The sequence below is a fragment of the Dysidea avara genome, chromosome 5 (genome assembly GCF_963678975.1).
Source record: "Dysidea avara chromosome 5, odDysAvar1.4, whole genome shotgun sequence".
Lineage (NCBI taxonomy): Eukaryota > Metazoa > Porifera > Demospongiae > Dictyoceratida > Dysideidae > Dysidea > Dysidea avara.
Window position 1 is genome coordinate 231,205 of NC_089276.1, and position 10,976 is coordinate 242,180.

Below are 10,976 nucleotides of genomic sequence, written 5' to 3' on the forward strand. Positions count from 1 at the left end.
GGGGGGGGGGGTCCTTGATGTCCTTCATGTTTCAACTATTGTGTAAATCCAAAGAGATTTCCTGAAGCCTCTGGAAACCCCCTGGACATGTTATTGACCACACAATATCCCACAGATCCCAACAACATGTACACAAGTCACACTACCTCTCAATGGAACTGTAAGCAGCTGACTTTTGTGCCTGTCCTGACCCCAATAAACAAGCATTGACATTCTTCATCCTAACATGGTAAGAACACAACAGGATGTAGTCTCGTGCCCAGCAAACATCGTCTGGTGACAATGCTCATATTTCTTGGGGCTGGAAGTGCAAAATATTGGCTGGCCAATCAGAATTGAGGAGTTGCATAATATTTCAAAAGCAGTGAAAAACTATTCAAAAATGGCTAAAGTAAAACTCACAAAAGGGCAATTTACTAGATGTGGTCTCTTCATACATCGTATTAGTAGAGGATAGTGTTTCAGTACTGGTGAACCACTCTTTGGTTTATACGGTGACATCGGAAGACACAACTTGACAACAAACCTCTTAGGTGAATACTACTAAAACGGCTTAACATTGTCTGCTTTTTCATCAACTTCCAATACATTCATACAATTATGCAACTCCTCAATTCTGATTGGCCAGCCAATATTTTGGCTGGATAGCACTTCCGGGCCCAAGAAACTTGAGCATTGCCACCAGACGGTGTTTGTGGATTAGCACGAGCCCAGCTGGGTACAGGACTAAATAGGATAGACAATACCTCAATGCAGTCACTTGATCCTCCATCAGTGAAATTAGAGGGGACACAATGACGGCCATTTTGTTAAGGTACACTGGAGGGTACTGGTAACACAAGCTCTTACCATAACCTGTAATGTATTCTAATTAGTGCACACCAAGATGTGTTTACCTGTTGCCATGACAGCACAAATGTCTTGCTTCTTCTCCAATACAGAATGTATCAACAACCATTGTTCCCTGCAGAGTGGGATGTATTTAGGTGCTATTAAGACCAACTCATTATAGTGACCATGTCAAGTACATCACAAAATAACCAAGGGCCATTTCTTCTCCATTACGCACGAGGAGCCATACAAGATTGCACTCAGAGTTAGTGTGTGCTGCTTGTGGCTAATAGAATCTGTCTTTATTAAACTCAGTATAGGCAAGGAAGACTTTGTTACAAGATTGTTTTTTTTTTTTGTTTTTTTTTTGCTCCTGTGGTTATTGTAGGTGGGAGAGTTATCCAGATTAAATACTCTAATAGAGCAGGTGTACTTCATGACCTCATTAATAAGACCACCTCATTATAGTGACCATGTCAAGTAGGTCCCAAACATTGCTAAGGTGTACTTCATGACCTCATTAATAAGACCAGCTGACCATGTCAAGTAGGTCCCAAGGTTCCTCACTAGAGATACTCTCCCTAATATGTGACCGTCTCAGCAAAAACCCGACTAGTTCGCACAATTAAAAAAAAAATTCAGCAATATCTGCAGTGCACCACCAAAGTTTCAGCCTTCTGTGGTGTGTAGTTTTGGAATTATAGCGCTAGACAGTATGAAGAGCAAGATAATCGATTTGTACAGCGACTATACTGAAAATAAACTACAGGTGCTTACATTCGCAGCCATAACTTCCGTTTGGATTAGTCTACAACGTTGCAATTTGGCTTAACATGTTCACCATGGATCAGTACATCAGCCAAGGTATAGTATTAGCCCTGTAGATACTTGCGCATATGGATATGATGGCGGTTTGGTAGAAGAAACAATGACAATCTTGTTTACATTTACCGCATCGTAAACAAACACACATGACACGCATACAGTTGGAGCTAGAGAAACTAAACAAAGATTTTCAAACTCTCCATGAACAGGCGAATAAGATGATATATAGTTTTAATCGATTTGAGTCTTCCTTCTTCGAGTACTGGCCTGATAAAAACTTGCATATTTTTCTTGTAACATGTGTAATTTTATGAACTATTTTTAAATTTCAATTTTCTCAATATGCATGCTTGTGTGAACTAGACAGGTTTTCGCTGAGACGGTCACATATAACAGCCATGAACAGTCACATGTAACTGTACAAACTAAACAAACTAGTGTATTTAAAACTTATTAGTTTAAAAATAAAGCAGCGATCTAATTATTTCTTCAATGCCAAATGTAGGAACTTCCCAGTGAGCTATGCTGTAACACCATCATTTATCTTACTTTTTATTGCTTGGATCCCTACTTCATTTTTAAATTTAATAATTTTTAACTACACTATAGAAACAATCACTGAATTATGTATTTCACATAAGGCAGCCGCTTAAATTATTTATTAGTAAACCTCGTTAATAGGGTCAACGAGCCTCAGTGGTCTAATTAACAAGGTCATGAGTACACTAGCCAATATAATAGGGTCATGTCTACTGGTCTTTCCATTGTGTTACCAGTAAGAGGTGACTAGATCAGTAAGGGGCGTGTCACAGTGCTCAATTATTATTGGTGTTGTTAGATCATGAAGAGGTGTGGTAAATCCTAACATGTAGCTACAAGTACCATAGATAGAGAAATACAGTGTGTACACAGGGTGCATTATATTATCTATACTAGTACAGTGTCTATACAGTGCTTTAAATAATTTCGTGTTGTCTGAATACAGATATGGAAAACTATGCCTCAATATGTGACTAGATTTTGGAAAACGATCCAAATCGCACATTAGAAATCTAGATAAACGGTTTTAAAGAATTCAAGTCAGCATAACTTGCCAAGGATAGCAAGCACGCATATGAAATTTACACAAAAGATGCATCAATCTACTGTATAGCAGGTTATTTTTGAAGGTTCATATTTTCAGATGTTTCGAAGAGGCCCTTCTCTTCAAAAATAAATTCCCAAGTCCTGTTGCTATTCGAAAATAAATTCCCACAAGTAAAAATAACGTAATCAAGCAACAAGTATTTGCTCGTGTATTCTTACAAGTTTAAGCTCACTATTATTAACAAACAAGTACACAGAAAAATTTGGAATTTTCAACTAGAGTAGGGACCATAGCACATCGATAAAAAGTACTGAAACAAGCTGGAGTAGTGCATGATATTAAATCACAGTAAAACAATAAGAAGTTTTATATCCCTACTGTGCATTTCTTGAGCACAGTATTTCTGTGTACTTGTGTGTTAACTTTTTTTGTAAATAGAATTATTATGACTGGTGTACCCAAGCATACCACATCAAAATAAAGAAATGGTGCCGCACACCCCAGCTATCAATTATTGTCTGAAAAGTGAAATATCTATTATGTTTCGTTGTCAGCTATGTTCAACCCGTTACACAGCATTACGAACCAAGAACTGTTTGAAAGGCACCTCTGCAATCAAAGTAGCCACTATGAAAAATACGGACAATTTCCATTACAAAGGAAGCTATCATGTGCTACCACCAAATCGACACCTTTTGCTATCAGCAAAGATGAATGGGACACAAAGGAGGACACTGGTAAGTCCATGAAGAATGCATTGTACATACTGTGGTATGCCAAAAGGCACCTCTCGGGCCGAAGCGACGTCGAACAGTGAAAAAATCAAGCCTTAGCGTTATCGAGTTACACTTGTTTGAAGGAATCATGTAGTAGAAAATTCCGTTAAATAAATTATTTTTAAAATTCCGTAGCAACTTGTTGAAAATGTTTCGGGTCGATCTGAAAGCTTGGTTAGTTTTACCTAACCAATACTGCCTCATCATCATCAGGAAAAATTAAGGCTGGTTTTTGGGTGATGTTATGTCGTGGGCCACGCCTTCTCCTTTGTGGTCCCTACTATACAGTACTATCGTACTGTATGATAATTGAACAGTATCATTACTCAGGGATCAATAGCCAGTAAACTATCCAGAATGGCCATTGTTGGGAATCACGCCATCTGCTGCTGTATCCTGATCAAGCCGATCGCCTCACCAGTGGCTGCTATCTACTCCACTTATAACTCAATCTTATTTCCAGTGTGCAAAAGTGGGGCGGGTTTATTTCATCCTCGATTCCATAAGTTAAGTAAGGCGAGCACATATAGATTCTACGTATTATTGTAATTTGTGACACGAATTTCTATTTGCTTGAAATCCAAAATATGCATTCTTCAAAATTAAAACCTCAGATTTTACTGTTTCTATGAAAATTTCTGGTTCGAAAATAACCAGCTATACGGCTTTCAGACCACATCCAGTACTTGTAGCTGCTTGTAGAGTTTCCTGCCAAATAAGATAGAAAATCTGAGCAGTTGGACAAGCAAAGTAGCATCACGAGTGCTCACAAGGGGTGGAGGGGAGGGCAAGAGATAGACTTCAAAATGGAGGCAGACCACCAGACACAAGGTTACAAGGCTGTGCTGGCTCGTTAGTGGCTGGTATGTAGTAAACTCCACAGAAAAAATGTCTGGCCAACATTATCAAGCTGTCCACCAGTAAACCACTGATTCTTGCCAAGCCAGGTCCTTCACAAGGCCAGAAACTGCCATTCAAGCTCTCCACACCACCCAGAAAAGACGTCTGTTAAAAGCAGCCTCGAGTTGTTTGAGTAGTACTGAGGGTCAAAACTAGTAGTACGATAGTGTAGCTATCCACTGGTGTTAGTTTGATTTTGCCTGATGTACGATTTGGATCGGTTTTGTAAAATCTGGTCACATTTTGAGTTTACTATAACTCCTTTCTTCTGTAGATGTTTTACTGTGTCATGATGATGAGCTGGAGAAGAGAAGGATAGCATTCATCTACTACCTGGTCCCACCATGGGATGATGACAAGGATGGAGGAACACTGGACCTGTTTGATACTGATGGTGAGGGAGTTGCCACCATTTTATGTTATGATGTTTTGTACCCTTGAGTGGTACATAATACAAGTACACAAAATTATTTTGGAATTTTCAACTAGAGTAGGGACCATAGCACATTGATAAAAGTACACAATATTAAATCACAGTAAAACTATAAGAAGTGTTATATCCCTACTGTGCTCACTACTCCAACTTGTTTCAGTGTTTCAACTTGTTAAAACCAGCCTCGAGTAGTTTGAGTAGTACTGAGGGTCAAAACTAGTAGTATGATAGTGTAGCTATCCACTGGTGCCGTTAGTTTGATTTTGCCTGATGTGTGATTTGGATCGATTTTGTAAAATCTGGTCACATATGGTTTTGTTGCATGAAGATGACAACCACCCGATTAAAGATAAAAAGTCAGGCAGGCAGGCAGGCAGGCCAGGCAGGCAGGCCAGGCAGGCAGGCAGGCAGACAAACATTTGAGGTGCTTAGCGGACTGTAGTATCCCTGGCAGTATAGGGTAGCAGCTAATATAAAACAATTTGTTTGCATTGGGCCACACCCCCATAAATGATCAGAACACCCCACGACACCTCTTGCTGAGGCCAAACTCCTCACTGATCTAGCTCCGTAGAAAACAACATGCCCCAGCTTCATTTACTGCGTAGCTGATACAGCAGTCACAGCAACATGTATTTCACACATATATTTTTCAAGTAAAAGAAAAAAAATTAGGAATTTTAAGGGACAATGTAGTACTGCTGCAATAGAAAGTACTGAAAAACAAGCTGGATCGGAGTAGTACATGATGTCCAGATACTGTAATACAATAAATATCCCTAATGTGCATTTTGATTTCTCCGTAGCACATTAAGGGTATTCACTTCTTATTTCTGGACATCATGTACTACTCCAATCCAGTTTGTTTCAGTACTTTTTATTGCAGCAGTACTACATTGTCCCTACTCTAGTTTAAAAATTCTATTTTTTTTCTTGTACTTGTTTGTGAACTTTTTCTTTGTCAATTCATGATCAACCCGCCTATATAGGTCATAACTGTTTTTCACTTTTGGGACCTTTTTGATGCACCTTTTTGTTCTATCTGTTCCATGCAAGTCTTCATCTACAAACTCTTATGCTCAGTTTTTCAACACTGGCACATAACTGTCTTACGTCATAGGGACTCTTATAGCATTTTTGGGATAGGGCGGGCAAATTGACAACATATTTTGTCTATCTGTATGTTGGTCCAGTGTGTTGTATTAGAGTAGGTAAAAGCTTCTTTCACATTTACACTATGCAGATACTGTAGACTATAAAGCACACAGCAAATATAGGACACTAATATTTATGCTTGGTCCCAATATATTAATTATTATCGCATTAGTTGCCCTGCATGTAAAACAGCTAGGTACCGATGCTTTTGTTTGCTTCTTACAGCACGGTGAAGTCACTGGTAGAGAAGACGCACTGAATAATTGAACTACATTCCTCACAACAATAAACTTTAGCGTTTTGCATCATGAATTTCAGCAGGATGGCATAAGGAAACCTCATGCTCTTTAAAATGTGACATCACCATGTACCCTACATAGCCACATGAGCAGTGCTGGTGTTTATGCTTGGTCCCTCTTCCTAGCATTAAAATGTTTAATGTGGAGATAGTCCTGCACGTAGGGCAGGTACCAATGTTAGTTTCAGATAACCGAGGGTCGGATAACCGAGGGTCTAGATTACAAGACTGAAGCATGCTCATCCCTACTAAGCCCGTCATGATTAATCGATTACAGTGATTAATCAGTAAAAAAATATAATCGATTAATTATTTTGTAATCAATTAATCATTTTGTAATCGATTAATAATCGTGTAGTATACATAAACAGTGAGTAGCTTGAAGGGAACAATATTTATTGTGAAGGGAACAATATTTATTATGAAGGGAACAATATTTATTGTTTCCATATATATAATCTCAACATGAGTATCACGTACATATTACAATTATTAGCGATTGCAAACAAAAGTAAGAGAATGAAGCATTACCATCACTAAGGGTTGGCTCACCATTTATTAACAAGCAGATCCTGAGCTTTTAAACCATATTGCAGCCTGTAAGTGCTGATAGCTAGTGTTTCCAGCTAAACTACTAATTACAACCTAGCTACTTATCAACTGTTGCCATTTGCTCAACTCTCCTTTTACCCACTATAACATTATGTTAGGAGACTACCACTACAATACTGTGTACAGTATTGATCAAGTGTAGCTGATACTACTATACTGTGTACAGTATTGATCAAGTGTAGCTGATACTACTATACTGTGTACAGTATTGATCAAGTGTAGCTGATGCTACTATACTGTGTACAGTATTGATCAAGTGTAGCTGATACTACTATACTGTGTACAGTATTGATCAAGTGTAGCTGATACTACTATACTGTGTACAGTATTGATCAAGTGTAGCTGATGCTACTATACTGTGTACAGTATTGATCAAGTGTAGCTGATACTACTATACTGTGTACAGTATTGATCAAGTGTAGCTGATACTACTATACTGTGTACAGTATTGATCAAGTGTAGCTGATACTACTATACTGTGTACAGTATTGATCAAGTGTAGCTGATGCTACTATACTGTGTACAGTATTGATCAAGTGTAGCTGATACTACTATACTGTGTACAGTATTGATCAAGTGTAGCTGATACTACTATACTGTGTACAGTATTGATCAAGTGTAGCTGATACTACTATACTGTGTACAGTATTGATCAAGTGTAGCTGATACTACTATACTGTGTACAGTATTGATCAAGTGTAGCTGATACTACTATACTGTGTATAGTATTGATCAAGTGTAGCTGATGCTACTATACTGTGTACAGTATTGATCAAGTGTAGCTGATACTACTATACTGTGTACAGTATTGATCAAGTGTAGCTGATACTACTATACTGTGTACAGTATTGATCAAGTGTAGCTGATACTACTATACTGTGTACAGTATTGATCAAGTGTAGCTGATGCTACTATACTGTGTACAGTATTGATCAAGTGTAGCTGATACTACTATACTGTGTACAGTATTGATCAAGTGTAGCTGATACTACTATACTGTGTACAGTATTGATCAAGTGTAGCTGATACTACTATACTGTGTACAGTATTGATCAAGTGTAGCTGATACTACTATACTGTGTACAGTATTGATCAAGTGTAGCTGATGCTACTATACTGTGTACAGTATTGATCAAGTGTAGCTGATGCTACTATACTGTGTACGGTATTGATCAAGTGTAGCTGATACTACTATACTGTGTACAGTATTGATCAAGTGTAGCTGATGCTACTATACTGTGTACAGTATTGATCAAGTGTAGCTGATACTACTATACTGTGTACAGTATTGATCAAGTGTAGCTGATGCTACTATACTGTGTACGGTATTGATCAAGTGTAGCTGATACTACTATACTGTGTACAGTATTGATCAAGTGTAGCTGATGCTACTATACTGTGTACAGTATTGATCAAGTGTAGCTGATGCTACTATACTGTGTACAGTATTGATCAAGTGTAGCTGATACTACTATACTGTGTACAGTATTGATCAAGTGTAGCTGATACTACTATACTGTGTACAGTATTGATCAAGTGTAGCTGATGCTACTATACTGTGTACAGTATTGATCAAGTGTAGCTGATGCTACTATACTGTGTACAGTATTGATCAAGTGTAGCTGATGCTACTATACTGTGTACAGTATTGATCAAGTGTAGCTGATGCTACTATACTGTGTATAGTATTGATCAAGTGTAGCTGATACTACTATACTGTGTACAGTATTGATCAAGTGTAGCTGATACTACTATACTGTGTATAGTATTGATCAAGTGTAGCTGATACTACTATACTGTGTACAGTATTGATCAAGTGTAGCTGATACTACTATACTGTGTACGGTATTGATCAAGTGTAGCTGATACTACTATACTGTGTACGGTATTGATCAAGTGTAGCTGATGCTACTATACTGTGTATAGTATTGATCAAGTGTAGCTGATGCTACTATACTGTGTACAGTATTGATCAAGTGTAGCTGATGCTACTATACTGTGTATAGTATTGATCAAGTGTAGCTGATGCTACTATACTGTGTACAGTATTGATCAAGTGTAGCTGATACTACTATACTGTGTACAGTATTGATCAAGTGTAGCTGATACTACTATACTGTGTACAGTATTGATCAAGTGTAGCTGATGCTACTATACTGTGTACAGTATTGATCAAGTGTAGCTGATACTACTATACTGTGTACAGTATTGATCAAGTGTAGCTGATACTACTATACTGTGTACAGTATTGATCAAGTGTAGCTGATGCTACTATACTGTGTACAGTATTGATCAAGTGTAGTTGATACTACTATACTGTGTACGGTATTGATCAAGTGTAGCTGATGCTACTATACTGTGTACAGTATTGATCAAGTGTAGCTGATGCTACTATACTGTGTACGGTATTGATCAAGTGTAGCTGATACTACTATACTGTGTACAGTATTGATCAAGTGTAGCTGATACTACTATACTGTGTACAGTATTGATCAAGTGTAGCTGATACTACTATACTGTGTACGGTATTGATCAAGTGTAGCTGATACTACTATACTGTGTACAGTATTGATCAAGTGTAGCTGATGCTACTATACTGTGTACGGTATTGATCAAGTGTAGCTGATACTACTATACTGTGTACAGTATTGATCAAGTGTAGCTGATACTACTATACTGTGTACAGTATTGATCAAGTGTAGCTGATACTACTATACTGTGTACAGTATTGATCAAGTGTAGCTGATACTACTATACTGTGTACAGTATTGATCAAGTGTAGCTGATACTACTATACTGTGTACAGTATTGATCAAGTGTAGCTGATACTACTATACTGTGTACAGTATTGATCAAGTGTAGCTGATACTACTATACTGTGTACAGTATAGATCAAGTGTAGCTGATGCTACTATACTGTGTACAGATATCCACACACAAGGGTGTAGGAACCGGGGAGCCATGGCCCCCACATTATTTTCGAAAGCATGTTTTGGTCCCCCCACTTTTGGGGCCAACTAACTCAGGTTGAAACAATCAGCCAAAGCTATATACACAGAAATACATACCTCCATACAAGAAGCCATACAACACCACGTACCAGTACTGGCATCACCAGTCCCCTCCTTGAGTCCTCCACAACTGTCAAGCCATTCACTGTTACACCCAAAAGCGCCTATAATTTTATTTATGATTAGTCCTTGCACGTGACATCTGTTGTTCAAATATTTTCCTGGAGCTCGTCCTGGAGCCTGTGCAGTGAGAAACTTAAATAATGAAAGAATGCCACATCGGTGGTATTATGATGGGAAAGGTTACGCTCGAATGGAAGGATAGCAGCAGATCTAAGAGGGAAGTCTCATTGTAGTGCGTGAATGTACAGGAGTTGCTGACTTCTGACTATTGAATTTGGTGAAAAGTTGATTTATCAAGTAGTCTAAAAGAGAGGCATACAAGGATATGTAAATGAGAGTAGCCAGCCATGAACGCAGTAGTGTGAAGTTCACGTGATCCTCACAGTCGGAACCTGCTACAGCAGATAACCCAGTTCCTTCAAGGTATGATGTTTAGTTTAGCGGATAACACTGTTAATGTTATAATCCTTGTAGTGGAGGTACTGTACAATAAACATAAAGGAAAGACCTTCACGTGACCATGATTTCTCACGTGATATATACATGTGATATATACAGTAGGTATAGCAGCCATTAGCAGAATAGGGAGTGAGCAGATAGCTGTGCATACATTATAGCTGTAGGGTTATATTTATTAGCTAGTGATAACACTTTACAACACCTACATATAAACGCATGTATGAACTGAGCTACAGGAGCCCTATCAATGTGGGCCTGCATGGGTGTTGATCAGTTTATAGTTGGCCCCCCCACTCTAAAAATCGTTCCTACGCCCTTGTCCACACAGATACAACCCCTATGTCACTCACTTCTTAAACTGGGAATGTCCAAACATTTGTTTCAACTTGCCAATGTGTTGCTGTGATGGTAATGGGATATCTGCTAAGACCGATAGCACGTGATACAGTATACCACACACCCTCAC

General features: G+C 38.4%; 1 protein-coding gene across 2 annotated transcripts in view; it reads right to left on the minus strand.

The window, feature by feature from the left end:
* The window catches only part of LOC136256710 (bifunctional 3'-5' exonuclease/ATP-dependent helicase WRN-like), a 28,459-nt gene that overhangs the window by 17,072 nt on the left and 411 nt on the right, over positions 1-10,976 (minus strand). For both annotated transcript variants that reach the window (XM_066049718.1, XM_066049717.1), the window contains exons 2-5: positions 10,861-10,930; positions 897-964; positions 747-855; positions 147-221 (exon numbers count right to left, since the gene is read on the minus strand). In XM_066049718.1, coding sequence (XP_065905790.1) covers positions 147-221; positions 747-855; positions 897-964; positions 10,861-10,930 — 322 coding nt within the window. The remainder of the gene's footprint in view (positions 1-146; positions 222-746; positions 856-896; positions 965-10,860; positions 10,931-10,976) is intronic.